General features: G+C 50.4%; 7 protein-coding genes and 2 non-coding genes across 9 annotated transcripts; 6 read left to right on the plus strand and 3 right to left on the minus strand.

The window, feature by feature from the left end:
• Positions 1 to 827: 827 nt before the first annotated feature.
• Positions 828 to 1,540, minus strand: BO94DRAFT_534952 (uncharacterized protein; the record flags this gene model as incomplete). Its single annotated transcript, XM_025611662.1, has 3 exons — positions 1,441 to 1,540; positions 1,331 to 1,390; positions 828 to 1,246 (listed from the first exon to the last, which is right to left on the minus strand). Coding segments are annotated over exons 2-3 (286 nt in total), but the record flags the coding sequence as incomplete, so codon positions are not given.
• An 831-nt stretch (positions 1,541 to 2,371) lies between these two features.
• Positions 2,372 to 3,715, plus strand: BO94DRAFT_59233 (aminoglycoside phosphotransferase family protein). Its single transcript, XM_025616141.1, has one exon. It carries the CDS (start codon positions 2,491 to 2,493, stop codon positions 3,373 to 3,375), a length of 885 nt encoding a protein of 294 aa, XP_025467725.1. The 5' UTR covers positions 2,372 to 2,490; the 3' UTR covers positions 3,376 to 3,715.
• Positions 3,716 to 3,774: 59 nt separating this feature from the next.
• BO94DRAFT_491859 (GMC family oxidoreductase) lies at positions 3,775 to 6,087 on the minus strand (the record flags this gene model as incomplete). The annotated part of the gene is made up of 6 exons (XM_025609167.1): positions 5,854 to 6,087; positions 5,434 to 5,807; positions 5,358 to 5,387; positions 4,426 to 5,302; positions 3,876 to 4,377; positions 3,775 to 3,821 (listed from the first exon to the last, which is right to left on the minus strand). The coding sequence occupies exons 2-6, from the start codon at positions 5,805 to 5,807 to the stop codon at positions 3,775 to 3,777; spliced, it is 1,830 nt and encodes a 609-aa protein (XP_025467726.1). The 5' UTR covers positions 5,854 to 6,087.
• A 1,352-nt stretch (positions 6,088 to 7,439) lies between these two features.
• On the plus strand, positions 7,440 to 8,808 carry BO94DRAFT_595557 (sterol desaturase family protein). The gene has a single exon (XM_025616228.1). The coding sequence runs from the start codon at positions 7,564 to 7,566 to the stop codon at positions 8,611 to 8,613; it is 1,050 nt and encodes a 349-aa protein (XP_025467727.1). The 5' UTR covers positions 7,440 to 7,563; the 3' UTR covers positions 8,614 to 8,808.
• A 2,080-nt stretch (positions 8,809 to 10,888) lies between these two features.
• Positions 10,889 to 12,956, plus strand: BO94DRAFT_624087 (MFS transporter; the record flags this gene model as incomplete). Its single annotated transcript, XM_025617193.1, has 3 exons — positions 10,889 to 11,450; positions 11,502 to 12,620; positions 12,668 to 12,956. Exons 1-3 carry the CDS (start codon positions 11,032 to 11,034, stop codon positions 12,954 to 12,956), a joined length of 1,827 nt encoding a protein of 608 aa, XP_025467728.1. The 5' UTR covers positions 10,889 to 11,031.
• A 235-nt stretch (positions 12,957 to 13,191) lies between these two features.
• BO94DRAFT_t158 lies at positions 13,192 to 13,275 on the plus strand. The gene has a single exon. It is a non-coding gene; the product is annotated as a tRNA-His (tRNA).
• Positions 13,276 to 13,597: 322 nt separating this feature from the next.
• On the minus strand, positions 13,598 to 16,141 carry BO94DRAFT_491868 (putative poly(ADP)-ribose polymerase PARP). The gene is made up of 6 exons (XM_025609168.1): positions 15,888 to 16,141; positions 15,722 to 15,835; positions 15,406 to 15,675; positions 14,526 to 15,359; positions 14,397 to 14,479; positions 13,598 to 14,350 (listed from the first exon to the last, which is right to left on the minus strand). The coding sequence occupies exons 1-6, from the start codon at positions 15,952 to 15,954 to the stop codon at positions 13,781 to 13,783; spliced, it is 1,938 nt and encodes a 645-aa protein (XP_025467729.1). The 5' UTR covers positions 15,955 to 16,141; the 3' UTR covers positions 13,598 to 13,780.
• A 308-nt stretch (positions 16,142 to 16,449) lies between these two features.
• BO94DRAFT_59320 (uncharacterized protein) lies at positions 16,450 to 17,332 on the plus strand. The gene has a single exon (XM_025616168.1). The coding sequence runs from the start codon at positions 16,648 to 16,650 to the stop codon at positions 17,131 to 17,133; it is 486 nt and encodes a 161-aa protein (XP_025467730.1). The 5' UTR covers positions 16,450 to 16,647; the 3' UTR covers positions 17,134 to 17,332.
• Positions 17,333 to 17,915: 583 nt separating this feature from the next.
• On the plus strand, positions 17,916 to 17,987 carry BO94DRAFT_t159. Its single transcript has one exon. It is a non-coding gene; the product is annotated as a tRNA-Arg (tRNA).
• Positions 17,988 to 18,272: the final 285 nt, after the last annotated feature.

The following is an 18,272-nucleotide window of genomic DNA, read 5'->3' on the forward strand; positions in this document are numbered from 1 at the left end:
TCGGCCACACAGATGGACTATTCTCAGTATGTGGATGCATTTATGGGATCAGAAGGTCCAATACCAAAACAAGGCTATGGAGGGGGCAACATTTTTGTCGGTCATGATCGGCCTTTTGGAGTAGCAAAGGTAGAAATCGGTAGGACAGCTGCAAACTGGAGTATCGTGGCTCTAAACGGGGTTGGACGCCTGATGGGGATGTCACCGCAGTCAGAGTCGGTATGTGGCCTACAAATTGTCTATATTCAGACTTCAGTCTTACATGTTTAGGTATGATGCACGAAAGAGGAACCGGCCGTGCTCCCAAGTACGGACTGATCCCCCAGATACCTCTTACCTCTGTCGCACCCCCAGTGAACCTGACGATGTGATGACCCAGGAAGGCACAATTGAAATCATCCTAGGCTTGGACATGAAGGCTGAATACTGGCAGTGTGCCCCATCACCGGGGAATCGGAGTACATGATACTGCTGACGTTGTGTTATATCAACATCATTGACTCTTGTGCTACACAGCAACTACTCAATATAGCTGCGGGTCAATGCTGGATTGGAGCCGATAGAATGGCTCATAAGATATACCCTTTTCGGTCGTACCCAGATTCTGGTTGTACCTGGATTCCGTGGTGAGGTTCCAGAATGTTGCCTGCCTCAATACAGACACTACTCGACCTTTTCTCAAATGGTCGACCTCCTGCCTTGTACGACACCAAGAATCCCTGGTCATGTCCCCATGCTCGAAACGTTCCTATATCTCGTAAAACTCCTACGAAGATTCGTAATCTAGCGGTGCAAAATTATGCAACCTTCACCTCAGACAGCATAAACTTCTCAATAAAAGGATAATTATGGAACCGTCTCAATGGAGATCTGACCCTCCATCAACTAACTCATAACTCATACCACATCATCATTATAAATTACATCCAACCAAGCGACAAGCTTCACCCCCATCCCATCAACTCAGATAAACCTTCGCCGGTGTCCTCACCTCCCCCCTCGGCTTCTCCACATAATAAAACGTCGGGCTTCGTCGCCGTCGCCGCCTCGTCCTCGTTGTTGCCAGGTTTGTTTCGCCATAATCTGAATCTCCGCCCGACCCCATCGAACAGAGTCTGAACAGCCACAGAATCAACAACGTGCCTGCAATAGTCCCCAGGACGATTCCCGCGATCCCTCCACCCGAGATAGTATTCGGACAATCGGCGTCGTTGCGAGCGAGGAGGTTATTTAACAACATCGGCGCCTGGGTAGATCCATACTTCGCGTTAGTTTGGTTCGGGCGGGGTCCCCCGCGCGATGGGATCCATGGATGGGGGTGTTGACTTACCATGGTGGCGACTTTAGGGAAGAGGGAAGGGAATTGAGGGTATATGGAGGGATGAGGGAGCTGCGCGAGAGGGATTAGTGCTTGGGGTGTTGAAATATGGGCTTATCTACCAGGTTCGTTGGAGGGGTTTGGGAATCCGTTGACGTCAACCACACGTCTTTCCCGCGATCCGGATGGAGGAGCGATCTCCACGCGGTAGCATGGTGGGATCTTTGGTATCTGCCAATTGCAGAGATGCAGAGTACAGAAGCATAAGCATAACTTGGCTTTAGATGGGTTGGTTCTTACTTTGTGGATGAGTGGTCGTTATTGGTGAGTTCCAGGATTCGCGAGTGGTGGTTCTTGGATGGATTCTTTATTGGATGTGCCGAGGCAGCAGAGCGGAAGTATTTGCCGGGTTGTTTTTGGGTAAGTGGGTGATGGCTAAACAGGCAGGTTCGATCATGATAGAGGTGGGAGTCTGACCTGTCATTTATTGGGTGCTTGGAGCGATCTAGATGGACCATCCCAATGGAAGAAGAGGTGATATCCAACGTGATGAAGAATGTCGCTATTGTCTGTGACGATACAGAGGTCTTTCTACGAGGCTGGACACTTCAAGTACACGGCCACTCACTGCAATTTTCGGCATGGCATAACAAGTTGGCTACCATGTGACACCAAGTCATTGGTCGAGGTCAAGAGCTCGGTGGAATATTCCGGCATCTCAAGGAATATCCCTACAAAGGTTGATAATCGATTCACATTTACCCCTTATATAAGGCTTCCAGATCCTGCTTGTTTTGTTCGTCAATTATTCAACCGGCTCGCTGAGTTCTACAGTCATGGCTTTCCAAGAAACGCAATTCCATTCTCGACTGCAGGAACCATATGCAACCATCTAACGGGCCCGTGTCAACCCATGGATGGTACCGTCTATTGATCTTAACGAACAACCAGAGTGATTGTGTCGAATAAACTCAACAGCATTTCCGTCTATCGCGGCCAACTTGTTATTCCCATCACAGATCATATGCAAAAGAGGGGTCGTTACACAAGACACTAGTGGTGACGACACAGGCAGAAGTTTTAAAAGGCTCACTGAGCTGGATTTCCTCCTCTTCTCCTTCTCTCCCCACCTCAGGGTTAACCAGTAATTTTATCTACTGAATATATACAAAATGTCTTTCAATCTTCCATATTATCGTGAGTCATACCTCTTGCCCGGGCCTCTGCCCGAGCAACATGAAATCGAGCAGGCAACAAAGATCCTGCCCACCACCCACTCCCCTGCTTCCGGCGACCGAATCGTCGTCGTGAGAGACCTTTATGTCGTTAAGTACGGACCCACCGTCTCCGAAAACGAGGGCCACGTCCTGCGTTACATCGAGCAGGATCTCAGCGTCCCCGCACCAAGACTACACGCAATGTACCAAAAAGGGACCAAGCTCTACTTGGTCATGGACTACATCCCCGGAGTCACCCTGGGCGAAGTATGGAACACCCTTTCAGATACGAGCAAGACCTTCCTGCTTGCACAATTGCGAGCCGTCTTCGAATGTATGCGAGCCATTCCCGTCCCCGGGTTTTATGGCAGCGTTACCCAAGGCCCCGTGCCTCACAGTTTCTTCTTGCCACCTATTGAAGACCCCGATATCTCCGGCCCTTTCGACGAAGAAGTCGACTTTAGTCGAGCCATTGCCCTCCGCGCAAACCAGATGTGCAATGATGGCGGCGCAACTTGGTGGCCGTGTGAGTTCCTTCTACGAAATCTGCCCGAGGCCCTCCAGTGCCATCAACCAGTCTTCACTCACGGGGACTTACAGCGTGAGAATATAATTCTCACCAAGGTCATCAATACTTCCTCTGGTACTGAGGAATATCAGGTGATTGCAGTCGTTGATTGGGAATCCGCAGGCTGGTATCCCAATTATTGGGAATATGCTTGCATTTTCCCCGGTTTCAAGTGGAACGATGATTGGCCCACTAGTGTGGAGAAAATTATTGATGCTTTGCCGTTGGAGGGGACGTTGATGGCATTTGTCCATGAGCATTTTGGCTTTTGATATGCCCCTTTCATATGTTGGAGGTTTGATCGTCGTCTTGGGTGGTTGAAGCATGGTGTTTGGACTTGAGCCTCCCCCCTAGACGATTCAGGAGGACGTTGGTCGCTTAAATGATGTAGTTAGCAGTCAGCTTTCTAGAATGAGACATGAAATTGAGCTTCTGCTACAACAACATCCTAAATATATCCCCAAGGACATCAACCAAGTGACTAGCAGTCGTTATAGCATGAGAAGTTAAGCTCGACCTGCTTACCTGACAACCTATCTCCATTATCACATCCCCAGAGCAAGCTTCAACGTGCAATCATTTGAGTTCACACATCATAAGTAGATAGAGGCTATATTATAATCTTATTATATACCTATTCATACACATACAAGAAAGACTAAAAGTCTGACCTACGCCCCGTTAACAATCTCATTGGCGATCTTCTCCGCCAACATATCTGTCGCCTCACTGTTAGTATAACAAATCATCATATCGGAGAGGGGGCACTTACAAACAGTCGACTGGGGGTGTCCAGGAGGCAGGAATGGGAATGCAGAGGCGTCCACGACCCGAACGCCTTGAACTCCATACACACGCGCCTGGCTATCCACCACCGCCATCTCGTCATCAGATGTACCCATCTTGCATGTGCAAGAGGCATGCCACAGAGTCATCACGTTATCTTTGATCCATTGCAGGATCTGCTCGTCAGACTGGGCCTCCACACCCGGGTTGTACTCCTGGCCGATGACCACAGGGGCCATAGCCTTGCTCTGGAACGCGGTGCGGACCCGCTTGAACATGGCGACGGCGACTTCCTGGTCGGCCTGGGTGGCAAGCCAGTTGGGGTTGATGATGGGGAGGTCGGAGGTGTCGGCGGAACGAAGAGTGATGTTGCCTCGAGAGGTAGGGGTGATGAGCACGGCGAGCATGGATGCGTATTGGTAGCCGTCTTTGGGCTGGTTGGTGAGCAGGTTGGACATGTTGCCGATGAAGCCGGCACCGGAGATGTACTGCTTTTGTTAGAGTGGTTTTAGTGTGGTTAGGTGTAGCATTCGTACCTCTGCTTCGGGCCAGTCACTGGGAAAGGTGGCTAGCTGCGTCGTGGTTTGGCTGCTGAATGCTGATCTCAGGCTTGCGGGGATTTTCTCCCAGGCGAGATAGTCAGCGATAGGGTTGGTTAACGGTCCGGTCTTTACGGTGACCATGCTGAGGAACTGTCCGATGATGCCTAGGAGATTCGTGGCAATGGCAGTGAAGGTCTGCACGTTGACGCGGTATGACGGCGCGAAGAACGGATGATCCCACATGTTTTGACCCACACCAGGGAGGTTTGAGATGACGCTGATGCCGTGCTCTTCGAGTTGGTCTTGCGGACCAATTCCAGAGACCATAAGAAGCTGGGGAGATTGGAAGACACCGGCCGAGACGATGACTTCTCGGTTCGCTTTGATGGTGTAGATGTTGCCCATGGGGCCCTTGACCTGCACGCCGGTTGCCTGCTTCTGGTTATTGAAGAGAATCTTCTTCGTGAGAGTGTTGGAATACGTGGTCAGGGTGGAGGGCTTGTTAGCTAGGAACGAGGCCTCGGAGCTGCTCCGGAACTCGCTGCTGGGGTCGATTGTCGACGCGCAGTACTGGCCACCCATCAGTGAGCCCAGATTGAAGTCTGGTGCCTCTTTGATTCCGATTTCCTTCATTCCGAGGTCCATCCACGTCGAAAATGGCATTGCGTAGTTCGCGTAGGACACTTTCAGTGGGCCTCCGGTAGATTCATACGCACTGGCATCGTAGGAGGCAGATGCGTTCTTGGCCCGCAGTTGGGTGTTTGGGGGTGTGAACTTGACGCTGTTCTTGTAGTATGGGAGTACCTTGTCGAAGGTGTAGCTGCTATCGTTGACGGTACTGGCCCATTGCTCCATGGACTTGATGGTTGGTCTGATTCAGTTAGAACATTTACCTTGGGCAGAAAGACATGGGGTTGAAGACATACCGTTGGTAAATCATAAAGTTCATCGCAGATCTAAAGAGTCAGCGATGCCTGTTAGTGAGGGATGGGTGCTACATACGATCCACCCCAGCACTTCCCTCGAGCATAGTGAATAGACCGCCCATTCGCTCCCGGCACATCCTCTGCCACAAAGCCCCAGTCATGGGCAGCTGATGTTTTCGGATCCGATCCGACTGGAAGCACGTCCGCCGCAGGGACCTCGGCCACCGACTCGAGCTCATACGATCCGCCAGCCTCGATCACAGCAACCTTGAAATTCTTCTGGGCCAATCTGGTGGCAATGGTATTTCCTCCTGTGCCACCACCCACCACCACATAATCGAATTCGGGGTTGGAACCAAACAGTCCACGTTCGTGGTTCGAAAGAGTGTCGGCAATGGTCCCGGTGACCATGCACTGCAAAGCGAGCGACAGAAGAACACGACGTATCATCTAGATGGTCAGCAGGTTCCATCAAGAATCGAACTAGTATACTTACAATGAACGTCTTGAAGGAATGACTTGGGACGCAAAAGAGTGACGCGCCTCACGATTGACAGACATTCCTTACCCGGAATCAGGGGTTATATATGCCACATGCTTTTCCACCATGGCAGACCACGGAGCTTCAGCCATTTGGGGCTAGGTTTCAGAAGCTCGACTCCTATCCGCATTGAAGATGGAAATCACGATGAGCGACACGGACGCATGGTTCCTGGCAGGAGTATGGGGCAGTGTGAAACGGCCGGCCGGGAAGGTGGAGATCCCCCGGTCGGACTCCAGTGTGGAAAAGGCATGGCCGCCTCAATTATCGGGCGGCGGCCCAATTTTGGGTCGCCCACTTCGCTAGGCCAGCAATCAATAAATAGAACAGAGATGTTTTATGTTTTATGTTTTTTGCCGGCAGTCCTACAGTGACCACTGGTCACTGATGTCTCCCGCACGTTAGGGCTTAACGGCTACCCAGCATGCATGGCTGTTATCTGAGTTCTACCTGCTTGTCTTCTAAGATGAGGATCGTCCACAATTCCAAGTCCAGAGGACTGCTAGGTACCTATGCCCTTGTCCGTCTTAGCCTAGGTGATGGAGGGGCACAATCCGATCGAACAAATAATTGGACATGTCGCTACAGCCACTTTGCAAAACAATTCACGCATTCGCGCATTCACGCATTCCTCAATTGTGATACTTTATGTGAAGATGGTATGATCGTGGGGATGAGGTATCAGTCAGTTAGATGTCACCATCTAGTCAGTTAGAGCTGAGCCAAGGAATTGTGTAAGGGATGGATGGCAATAGTCGTAGTCAATCGGAGACATTTTGGTTCGGGCTCTGCAGCTCTATTTATGCATAATCCATGATCATATAGTCTACCGTTCAGCTCATCGTCCTTGACTTGTCTCAGAATATGACAGTCTCCCGAATCTTTTGGTGGTGCGGCTGCGTCTGCAGGGCCTTCCCAATCGGGCAATGGTCGCGAGACGCCAACTCGGCCACTGCATCTCGTTTTTAGTCCCTCTCCCATCCTCATTAACGGGGCTCTCCCCGGGCTCATACTCGATACTTTCCGTGTAATCGGATCTCATTTCCCTCAAGGATGAGATCAGCCACAGGCGATCGATGACCAGATGGTACTCAGGATCCGACATCCAGACTGATTGTCAATAACTACAATGCAAAGACAGCAGCTGCGGACAGACAGACAGACGCACTCTGAACCTGAAAAGATGCATATAGCAGGCCCCGATGCTGCAGGCCAGCACAAGGCCGAAAGTAACAGCAATAATATAAGATGCCATCTCATCAGCGTGGCAACCAGCTACCAGCCATGTCAACATATGATATTGTGAATCAGGCTATGCAAGCACCTCTTCCCAACATCGACACCATCCGAGGCACATCTCATCCCAACAAGACTACCATCATGTGTCAGGGTCTTCTGTTGAGTCAAACCTTCAGCCGCCAGCCAACCAACGAGTGTCTCCTTTTCGGGGGATCTGCAAAGCCGCGGCGATTCCCCTCGTTAAGCGGCCTGACGAACCACAAAACCCAGTCCGATCAGAAACCCAGGCACCACATGAGCTACGGTATCTGAATCACATGCAGCAAACCCAGATGTCTGTTGTTCCGAGCGCCTCCCGCACATGCAGCCCTATATAGCCATCCTACCCACCTCACGGGGCATCATCAACCACAACCACCAGCCACCATGAGTGACACACACCCCAATCCCAAAGACTCCATGAAGTCCACCTGGCGCCGGCAGGACCGCGCCCAGTGGACCGTCGCTCACTGGTTCTTCGAAATCCTCGGAGTCCATCCCAGCGACCTCAACAAACCCGTCCCCGTCCACCCCAAGACCGACAAAATCCCCTTCATGGGCCAATGGTCCCAGCACCGCTGGGTCCTCTACCACTCCTTCATTCCCCTCGCCCTCCATCAAGCATACGTCATCTACACAGGACAAAATCTCGGCCCCATCGCCGTCTTCTTCTTCTACTCCTTCGCCTTCAAACTCATTGCCATCCACGAGTTGCATGTCATGCGCCGCATGGGCCACATCATCGGCTTTCTAGACGGCGACCAACACGAACGAGACGGGGTTCCGGACGTAGGCGTTGTCAAAGTGGTCCGATCTCTCATGTCCACCTCCACTTTTCGACCCATCATGACTGTCTTCCTCAGCTACCGCGCCAGTCAGGCCCCCGCGCAAATGAGCTGGGCCTGGCTCCCCCTCGAGATTGGTCTCTACGGCATCATCCTTGACTTTTGGTTCTACTGGTACCATCGATTGATGCACGACGTGGGAAGTCTCTGGAAATATCACCGCACGCATCACCTCACCAAACACCCCAACCCACTCCTAACCCTCTACGCCGACACAGAGCAAGAGATCTTCGATATCGCGGGCATTCCTCTCCTCACATACTTCAGTCTTCGACTAATGGGCCTCCCAATGGGCTTTTACGAATGGTGGATCTGTCACCAGTACGTGATGTTTGCAGAACTGGCAGGACATAGTGGACTCCGGATGCATGCCTCCCCGCCGTCAACACTGAACTGGTTATTGAAGTTATTCGGGGCGGAGCTGGTCGTCGAGGACCATGATCTGCATCATCGAAAAGGGTGGAAGAAGAGTCACAACTACGGGAAGCAGACTCGTCTCTGGGATCGGATTTTTGGGACTTGTCGCGAGAGGATTGAGAGTTTGCCGGAGAATGTGGATTATGATAATAAGGTTGTGATGCCTGTTTTTTAAAGGCTAGATGGGTTGCTGGAGTCTGTGTAGTGTTTATGGTCGAGGCTGGGGTAGGTATGGTGCAAGGGAGTAATTTACAATAAGCTTTATTAATTTTTTTGTTTGCATCAACTAATATACTATTTTACTAGGTCCTAGTCTGGGGTTGCGAGCACCTTAGTAAGCACTTTGCAACACATTTCTAGAAGCATGTACTATAGTAGTTAAAGATATCATGAACAGGCAAAGATCAAGCGCATCTAAATTCTAAAGGACTCAACCAAGCACTTCCAATGGACCCAGCCAAGCACTTCCAAAGTAAAAACGCAATACTTGATTCAGACCTACTACAGTATGAATATACGTTCTGCAGAGATCTAACCAAACCCCTCTCCCCCCGACCCCTCCATGAAGGCCGAAGCGGTGAATACAGGCAATATACAGCAAGTAGTCAAATAAACCAATAGAAATCCAGAATTTATGCAACTTATGAGACCAATGAGAAGCCACGGAGTTGGAAACTTCTCACAGTAAGGTAGCAGGAGAGTTGATCAGCGCGAGCGCAGTTCACAAAACTATGTACTACAAGGTGTATTTAGATCTTAAAGGAACATTGATAGAATAAGCATGTCAGACTCGGATGCACAGGGATAATTGTTATGCCACGAGTAATCTGCATTACGGCCAGGGATTTGCCCCGCATTCCGTAGGTGCAACGATCGCCGATCAGCTACATCCTATCTATTACATTCTACTGTGTAGTAGTGTATATACTACGTGGTAAAGGATTACTACCAAGATAGACACGACGAACCAGGTGAGTACAATATCAACTGGAAACATCTGCACACTTCGTTACACTTACTTCGATCCCCGCACTACATACCAAGCACATCACAAACCGGAAAGTAGAAGCTCAAGCTCCACCTCCACCTCCAATTTGGAGACAGCGGGTCAAAGAAAAGTACGGGGTAGATAGGTATGATGTCGAGCTGGGGTTCATCCATGATCGTAGCGGTAGATAGCCGTAGCCGTAGCCGTAGCCGTAGCGGTCAGGGCTTGCGCAACCTATCCGCTGCGATCGAATCGATCCATCACCGGCTCGGACGGCAATCCGTTATCTGGCCTGCCTGCCTAGCGGGTATCTATCTAGGACCCGCTGACGGATAGATATGTTTGGGTTATGCGCTATGGAGTCTACATATCTCGTTCATTTGAAGCGGTACTTGCCGAAGTGCATGGATCATGCGCGCTTGAGAGTTGAGACATCCGCAGACCACTAAGTATCATGTTGACCGCTTGATCGCAATATCATGATAGATCTCGCGCGCAGCTGCTGCTTAAATTAGAACGGACTGCGTGGTTGGCCTGCTGGCGATGTTGTTGGATGTGCATAAGGGGTGTTGTTAGGAACCTGAGTCACGCGAGAACAGCTTCTCGGATTCTGTGATATCGTCTGACCTGCACTCAAGGAATTCGGTCTCGGCATTAGGGCTGGTCAGACATCAAGAGTAAGACGGTCAGCAATCGAGACATGCGGACCGTCGGACAGGCCGAGACCGATGGAATATGGATAGTGCGACGGGGAGGAATTGGATAGTATCCCACTAGTAATCGGTGCCTGGCGCAGCGGTCTTAGCCAGTTACACAGTAAGTAGCCAAACAAGCTAGCAGCCAAGAGATTAGCCTAGGAGGGTCTGGGTCCAACAAACAAGCATAATTCCAACAGATGGACTGAGGTACGGTGTCGGGATAGACAAAGTTGGCCAACACTGCACGGGAATATCCGTGTATCAGTGCTCGGTGAACCAATGGTCGATGCATCCCGAATGATACCACTCCGTATGTAAGTAGGGTACTCCGTAGAACGATGAGATGGATAGGGGCAAATGTCAGCTGGTCAGGCGACAAACCATTGGGCCGTAGTGGCGGATAGCAAAAATCTGCAGGGAGATTGCCTGCATGACTAATGCCTCGTGTCTATGACGTCATGGCGGAGTCAGTCGCGGCCTTGGCGCCGAGGCTCTGCGGCCTGCATGCCTGAGGCCGACGTCATCCGACTCTTCCCAACGACAGCGATGTCAACAGAATCGACAGAATACCTTCTTGAAAGTCTCATGAGACAGCCTGGAAGCCAATGGCAGCATACCGCGACTGCACACCGCGTGCAAAAACCGCTGCACAACACCCGTCGATCCTCGAGTCGGCAATCGACATGAGGAATGGCAGCCGTTCGCGGTGGGTCTCCCGAGTGCAGGACGGATAAATCGGATGCTGGCCGGGGGCCACCTGGTGGAGGCAAGCAAGCTGTTTTCGTTTATTATCCAACCTAGGCCCCCATGGACGTGGTTCCTGTCCCTTTCGGTCCATCTGCACAAACAAAATTTGTCGTCCCTGGCTCCGGGGCCCTGACCAGATCAGAACTTCCTGTCGACCATCATGAACGCCGTCGACGAGGGACTCGAGCTGGCTGAGACCGACGCTCGGTCTCATGCCCTTGAGACCAAGGAAGGCCATGAGCGGCCATCGTCGTCAGGTACCACTGGGTCCACTGGTTACAGCAGTTCAATCGAATACAATCCCCAGCTGCACACCCTCCAGTCGCGAAACACCGAAGTCGACCTCGAGCGCCATCGCACAAGCACCTCCCATGCCCTGAGCAGGATCGAAACTCAACGCCTTCAACATGCTATGACCGTGGGTGAAAGCGTCAAGTCACGCGCCTCCCGCGCGCCATTGCCTCGCATGGGCGCCAATAAGGAGTATCCGCCCCCTCTGCCAGATCGCGAAGATTATGTCGTCGAATTCGACGGGCCAGAAGACCCCCTATATCCCCAAAATTGGGCATTGTCGACCAAGTACATTGCTTCTGTGGATGATGATGTTGATCGCTACTGACTTCTTGCTAGACTTTATATCAGCGCCATGCTCGCCTTCACCAGTATCTGCAGTACCTTCGATTCGGCCATTTTTAGCTCCTCCACCACCCATGTTGCGCAAGTGTTTGGTGTTGGCATCGAAGTTGCGACCCTCTCCAGTTCATTGTATATCTGTGGTTATGCGTCTGGCCCCTTGGTCTGGGCACCCCTGTCCGAGCTCAAGGGCCGTAAGCCACCCATCGTCGTGGCCATGCTGGGATTCGGGATCTTCAACACCGCTGTCGCCGTCGCCAAGGACCTGCAGACGATCATGATCTGTCGCTTCTTCTGTGGTGTCTTTGGCAGTTGTCCGCTGGCTGTCGTGGCCGCCATCTTCTCCGACATCTACAACAACCGCACCCGTGGTGTCGCCATTGCCATGTTCGCCAGCACCGTGTTCCTGGGTCCGCTCCTCGCACCGTTTATCGGAGGTTTCATCAACTCATCGTATCTGGGCTGGCGCTGGACCGCATATATCCCTGCAATCATGGGCTACGCTGCATTCGTGATGAACATGTTCTTCCTCAAGGAATCCTACCCTCCCGTCATCTTGGTTTCCAAAGCTTCGGAACTGCGCCGTCGCACCAAGAACTGGGGGATCCACGCGAAACAGGAGGAAATTGAAGTCGACTTGCGAGAGTTGGTAGTCAACAACTTCTCCCGTCCCATCCGGTTGCTAATAGGGGAGCCGTTGATCCTGGCGGTGACGATCTATCTCAGTTTCATCTATGGCTTGCTGTACTGCTTCCTCACCGCATACACTCTCGTCTTCCAGGGCGTGTACGGCATGTCCGCCGGTATCGGCGGCTTGACTCTGTTCGGCATGGTCGTTGGACTTATCATCGCGGCCACGTACATCGTGCTCGACAGTCGGGGGTACAACAAGAAGCTGGAAGCGAACGGAGGTATTCCTGTGCCGGAGTGGCGTCTGCCACCTGTGATCGTCGGAGGTGCCCTCTTCGCTGCAGGTCTGTTCTGGTTCGGCTGGACCGGTCACACCAAGAGCATCCCATGGATCGTGCCCACGCTGAGTGGACTGTTCACCGGGTTTGGCCTTTTGATGATCTTCATCCAGCTATTCAACTATCTGATCGACACGTACCTCATGTTGTAAGTATCGCGCCTTCATCTTCAAAGTCAACACTAACCCTCCTCAGCGCCGCATCCGCCATCGCAGCCAACACCTTCTGCCGTTCCCTCGTGGCAGCCAGTTTCCCCCTCTTCTCGCGTCAAATGTTCGACAACATGGGCATCCAATGGGCCGCAACCCTTCTCGGCTGCGTAGCCGCCGTATTGGTCCCCATCCCCGTCTGTTTCTGGTTCTTCGGCAAGAACCTGCGGAAGCGAAGCAAGTTTGCACCTTTTTACGAAAAGGTGGCTGAATCGCACGCCCCTGATGATGGGGTTGAGGAGGGGAATGGAATCCTGGAGCCTAACCGCTCGTAAAAGTACATGCATATAGTTGGGAAGAGAGAGGAACTTATACCCCTATATTAATAATGATAATGTTGATTGTCAAGCTGTTATAGTGTATCCTCGAGAAGCTAAAGTGTTTGTGTTGTGTTGGTGTTGAGTTGAGTTGTCGTTGGGTCAGCGCTCCTGCAGGAAAGATGTCGGTTTCTGACCTCTCATATTGCACTGCCTGATGTAGGCAAAGAATACATATGCTTTATATAATCAAGGTGCTGTAGTGTAGTGGTCATCATGAAACGTTGTGGTTTTCCGCAGCGCCGTTTCGACCTGGGTTCGATTCCCAGCAGCGCCAGTATTGGCGTTTGTGCTTGATTATCTTTTTTTGCTGATTTTTTTTACTGATCTTGTCTTCGTTTTACGCTTTGTCTCTGATCTTTTTCCTTGCCACAGTCTTAAAACAGAGTCCGCAGAGATGATATGTTACGGAAACCGTACTATCGAGACAGTGTGTTGATGATATGAGGGTATTGGTGTTAAATTGACTTCGTTAAGAGTCCAGATTATCACAACAGATGATTCCGCGCTACATGTATAGCAAAACCATAGGAAGAAATGTTAGTTGCTTAAAGGCAGTGTTGGTAAGGAAGGATTTGCTCTTGTAAAAACAATGCACACTGAAAGTTATTATTCATGGTTGAAATACTAAACAGTGGTCATCAGTGAACCACCTTTCCATCCCTATATATTTAGAATACAATGCAATCAATCCATCGTCAACGCCATAACTGCCTGGCGCCCGACAGCAAAACACCAAACTCGCTGAATAACTGAATAAACCACTTCGCTGCAGATAGCATCTACCGCATGTCGACGTGGAAGAGGTACTTCTGTCGAATCTGAGCCACATCGTAGACAATGTACTCGTTGTACTGCAGCCCTTGGGAGGTCGCACTGGTTGCCGGAACCGACACGTCGGGCATCAACACACCCTGCAGATCACGGTTGACACAGCCGGCATCTTTCCAAGCAGCGGGAATCGAACGACCACGACCCAGAGTTGCGATCTTGCCTTCCTTCTTCGCATCATCGCCTGCGTTGTAGTTGCCCCGGTCTAGCTCAAGCATGGGATTGCCGACTTCCACATCACAAAGCAGTAGCAGACCCTTGTTTCCACTACCATAGGAGCAGCAGTAGTTGGCTGACTTGGTGGACATGTCCGCGAAGTAGACACCTTTGCCAAACATGTATCCGCTCACAGGAGCCTCGGGGGGCGCAATGCGCAAACCTTGACTCAGAATACCACCAAAGTTGGTGCTGCGGGATCCGTGCCAGAGCAGACGGCGGCTGGAATTTTTGATCTGGGAGTATTGGGATGACTCGAATCGATCGGTTTCGCCTTGACGTTCGATGCGGAAGATGTTGATAACCTGCCACGATTAATACACAGCCTGCCATAAAATTTCGGATACGAACCTTGTATCTAATGCCATGAGTGGCGCCGCGGGAGCGGTTGATGTAGTTGTCAAGCTCAATAAACTCGGTAGAAGCATGATCCACTATTCGAGTTAGTATGGAAGCAGGTTGCAGACAGGACAGACATACGTGGAGTCATTTCTTGCATGCCTAGGCCTTGGAACTGGCGGTCGAGATGATGGATTGTATCAGCTTCCTTTGCATCTTTCATGATGGAGTTGGCAACCTCCATATCCGTCAGGGTCTCGAGAAGCTCGATTTCTTTTTTGAGCAGATTCTCCTGGTTCAGGACTGGGGGCCGGTTGCGCCCAAACACGTGAGGAATGGTGGTAAAATACTGGTTGCTGAGGTATTCAACTGCTGCTGCAAAGGTTGTGTCGTATTTTGTAGCTGCCAGTCCGGGAGTGACAATAAGCTCCGAGAGATCTTTCAAAGCCTGGAAACCACGGCGAAGGGTGTGCTTGCTGAGCTTCCCCAGTGGCAGTTTCTTAGCGTCGTACGACATGGAGGCCATGGTGGACAGGAAGAATTCTTGGTTGAAGATGAATGCCATGAGGTCCTGAACGGCTGAGGGCAGGGTGCTTTTCACTTCCGGTTTCTTTGCCTTGACGGGCTTCGCTGGAGCGTCTTCGTCTTCGTCTTCCATGTCGTCTTCGTAGTTCCGCTCAATGAAGGTGTACTTGCTTTTCTTCGGATTGTCAAGGCGGTTGTCCCAGGTCAAGCCCGACTTGTCCTTGAACTTCTTTCTGAATTCAGACTCCGCCCAGTCGAATGAGCCATCTCCAAGCATGGCACTCTGTCCGACTTCACCGACTCGGCCCCAATGAGTCCATGTCTTGAACTCATTGTTCCTATGGAGAAGCTGTATGCGGTAGAATTTGTTGTTGTTATTGGAGGCGCTGGTCTGGTTCAGTGTCGCATCCCAGATGAGGCCAGTGGAATCGATATACACTGCGTGGGTGGCTGCGTCTGTTAGCTACTGTCGATGATAAGTGGTCTGCGTGCGCACCTCGAAGAGGACAAAGATCGTCCACGGGAACACTAATTGATTTGGCACCGGCAGTCTGCGCATCCTTGAGCTTTTTGGAACTGCCATCCTCGTTGACACCCAGAGCCTCTTCCAGGGTGCGCTTCTTGGGTTTTTCGTCTTCGGTGTCATCTTTCTTGTCAGAGCCCATCAAAAAGCCCTTTTCATCGAGTTTCTTGGCTTTACTGTCGGAGTCGACGAGCCATTCCAGCGATACGATGTTACATGTGTAGATATTGGAGGCTTGCTTGTCTGGAGGTCGTTAGCAGGTGAAGTACATTGATTCTCCAGTACCAACATTTGACGCTCTGGTTATCCACTTCTCTTTGTGTGGTTATCAGGTGGGTACATTCCTCTGTAACTGCAGGACTAAATGTGCCTCCATTTCGTTTTATGATGGTCTTCAGGTCGGCTGTAGTAGACTGTATCAGTATGTAGCGCCAATTAGCAAAGGGCGCGCTCACCTTGTTTGTAACCCGGAAAGGTCCCACCAACAGCTATTATGAGGCTCTTAAATGGTTGGGTGGGCATGGTGACGGTGGGTTATGGGGTGTAATGGGTCTGATGTGAGGTGTGAGAGAAGGGAAAGGGGAAAACACGAGGTCGTGTGCGCAGAGGATAAGTGCAACTAGAAATAGGAGTCGTAATGAAGCGAGCACGGGGGAAGAAGCCTTGAGTGGTTGGGCAAAACGGAGAGAGGGGGCCGAGGAGACATGGCTATATAAGGGAATGACTTGAGTGAAGAAGGATGTCATTGTAGATTAGCGGTGCTTGCCTGCCGGTCCACAGCCTGAGGCTCCCGCCGCGGCTGTTGCCTGAGACCCTGAGGGTCTGCCGATCTGATTGGTCTGAGCTTGGGTGGGTTATCCAGGCACCAGCACTCCACGTGACTTCTGCCTGCGAGAGACTAACCACATCGAGCGGAACCTACGATCTTCAGGCAGCGATTGCCTTGAATGGGATTATCCCCTCCGTCTTCGATCTGCCGGGAGTAATTTATGTTATCATTCACTATCACTATAGACCCTCACCTTCCATATGCGATCCACCTAATCGCTATCACGATAAAGATTACTTTCCATCTTCATCCCCTTGATCGTTCCGATCCTCTAGGCCCCCACATCGATATTTCCATTAGGCATTAAGAACAAGGCGAGATGTTTCTTGACTTAAATCTAGTATCCTCAAGTTTACTACTTACTATCTTTGATTTCACTCCCCGGTATGGCTGGAACTAGTAGACTCTTTGATTACTTTCACTCCGAATTCCATTCTGATCTTAACTACTATATATTTGTAGCCGCCCGACCGTCCCTTGTTACATACAGTAGGGTATTGTCGTTCAATGAACTGGTTATCTCTTATTGTTCTTGTGGCGACTCTCCAGACTGCCAGGTAAGTGAGATTAACCTCGGTTTCTCATCTTATCGGGATCTTATCTGGAATGTTATATTTCTGTATTATCTTATCTCTGCAGAACATGTCCTGCGATCGCAATTTGAAACCACACGGAGAACCGGGACAAAAAGGGTGGGCGCTACTGCAAATACTGCCTGGTTGAGTCACATGGTACGAGAAATGACGGCAGATCCACCGACAGAGGAAATACCACGGTCTTCCAGAACAAGAAGGCCGATGTTGTTCGTACGCAAACTCGACACGGATATAAGGTCGAGGACTAGAGCATCACGATTCTGGAAATCATCGTGACAAACGTATAGACTTTACCAGCTACAAGAGATTCACTGGGCATGTATAGTCAAGGAGACTCCGGTAGAACATTATTAACTAGACAGCCTTCAACAGATGGCCGGGTGGGACAGTAAAGCTCAGCCAATGGAGTGGTCATATGTTCGAGAGGAAGTGCTCCCGATCAGATCATCCAGAGGACATGGGGAAAAGTCGGAATCTAACATACATACTTATTATGGCAGAGTATAGGTATTGGCTGAACCAGTGGGTTTGTATTCCCGCTAGCTTGCTATAATCACAAGACAATAGTATTTGTTCATAGATATTTGCTTTAGACAGAAGGAAAATGGCTTGAGGAATAATCACTACTAATAAGCTGGTGGTTTTATGGATGGGGGCTTTTTCTTCGTAATCGTGGGTATAGGGGAATTGCTCTGCTTTGGTGTCCGAAATAATAGGGATTATCAAATACTTCATTGTGTGGCACGATTACTACCGCTAAGTAGGCAGGATGCCCCCTGGATTAGTATCATATATATTCTAGAGAAAATAGCTCATGAATTCGGATCTCAAAGTCACCGGGCTACATATTTCCTAGAATTGCACATAGCAACAGCCTGATATGAATACTGAAAAATGACAGTTTTCCGTTGTTATTAGGGGCAAGATTCACCAATATAATAAGTTCAATATAGCCTCCCAGTCTGAACCATCGGGAAGTAGAATGTTTCAGAGTCGGTGCCAATGATAATTCAGATTAGAATGTAGAGCTAAGCAATGAAGCTGAACACATCGAATTAGGCCGTGTGGCCTAATGGCAAGGCGTAAGTTTCCGGTACTTAAGATTGCGTGTTCGAGTCGCGCCACGGTCGAATTTTTGCTCTTGTAGCAACGTTATATGTTGGTGGTCTATGAAATTTTTTAGGGTTAGGTTTATCCGTACCGCATGTCTTTGTAGACTTACCGCAGAGTGGGACCGGCGCTAGATGTATATGACTTAGTGTCAGAAACCCGGAAATCTAGATATCTAGCTCCCATCAGCTGCTACAGCCGCACTATTCCTATTTAAAGAGGCACTACAGTCAAGGTCTTTAAGCATGAAAGAAAAGCCCCAGGTATATTTTTATGTGGTGAAAACTTTCCTGGCCATAAGAAGG

This window comes from Aspergillus sclerotioniger (assembly GCF_003184525.1).
Source record: "Aspergillus sclerotioniger CBS 115572 chromosome Unknown BO94scaffold_13, whole genome shotgun sequence".
Classification (NCBI taxonomy): domain Eukaryota; kingdom Fungi; phylum Ascomycota; class Eurotiomycetes; order Eurotiales; family Aspergillaceae; genus Aspergillus; species Aspergillus sclerotioniger.

What these genes read in the sequence shown, in the direction of transcription:
- BO94DRAFT_59233 (XM_025616141.1), top strand. Translation starts at nt 2,491, where the DNA reads ATGTCTTTCAATCTTCCATATTATCGTGAGTCATACCTCTTGCCCGGG.
- BO94DRAFT_595557 (XM_025616228.1), top strand. Translation starts at nt 7,564, where the DNA reads ATGAGTGACACACACCCCAATCCCAAAGACTCCATGAAGTCCACCTGG.
- BO94DRAFT_491868 (XM_025609168.1), bottom strand. Translation starts at nt 15,954, where the DNA reads ATGCCCACCCAACCATTTAAGAGCCTCATAATAGCTGTTGGTGGGACC. An exon ending in GGATAACCAGAGCGTCAAAT is followed by an intron (nt 15,676 to 15,721) that starts GTTGGTACTGGA and finishes AACGACCTCCAG; the next exon opens with ACAAGCAAGCCTCCAATATC. An exon ending in CATGCAAGAAATGACTCCAC is followed by an intron (nt 14,480 to 14,525) that starts GTATGTCTGTCC and finishes TAACTCGAATAG; the next exon opens with TGGATCATGCTTCTACCGAG.
- BO94DRAFT_59320 (XM_025616168.1), top strand. Translation starts at nt 16,648, where the DNA reads ATGGCTGGAACTAGTAGACTCTTTGATTACTTTCACTCCGAATTCCAT.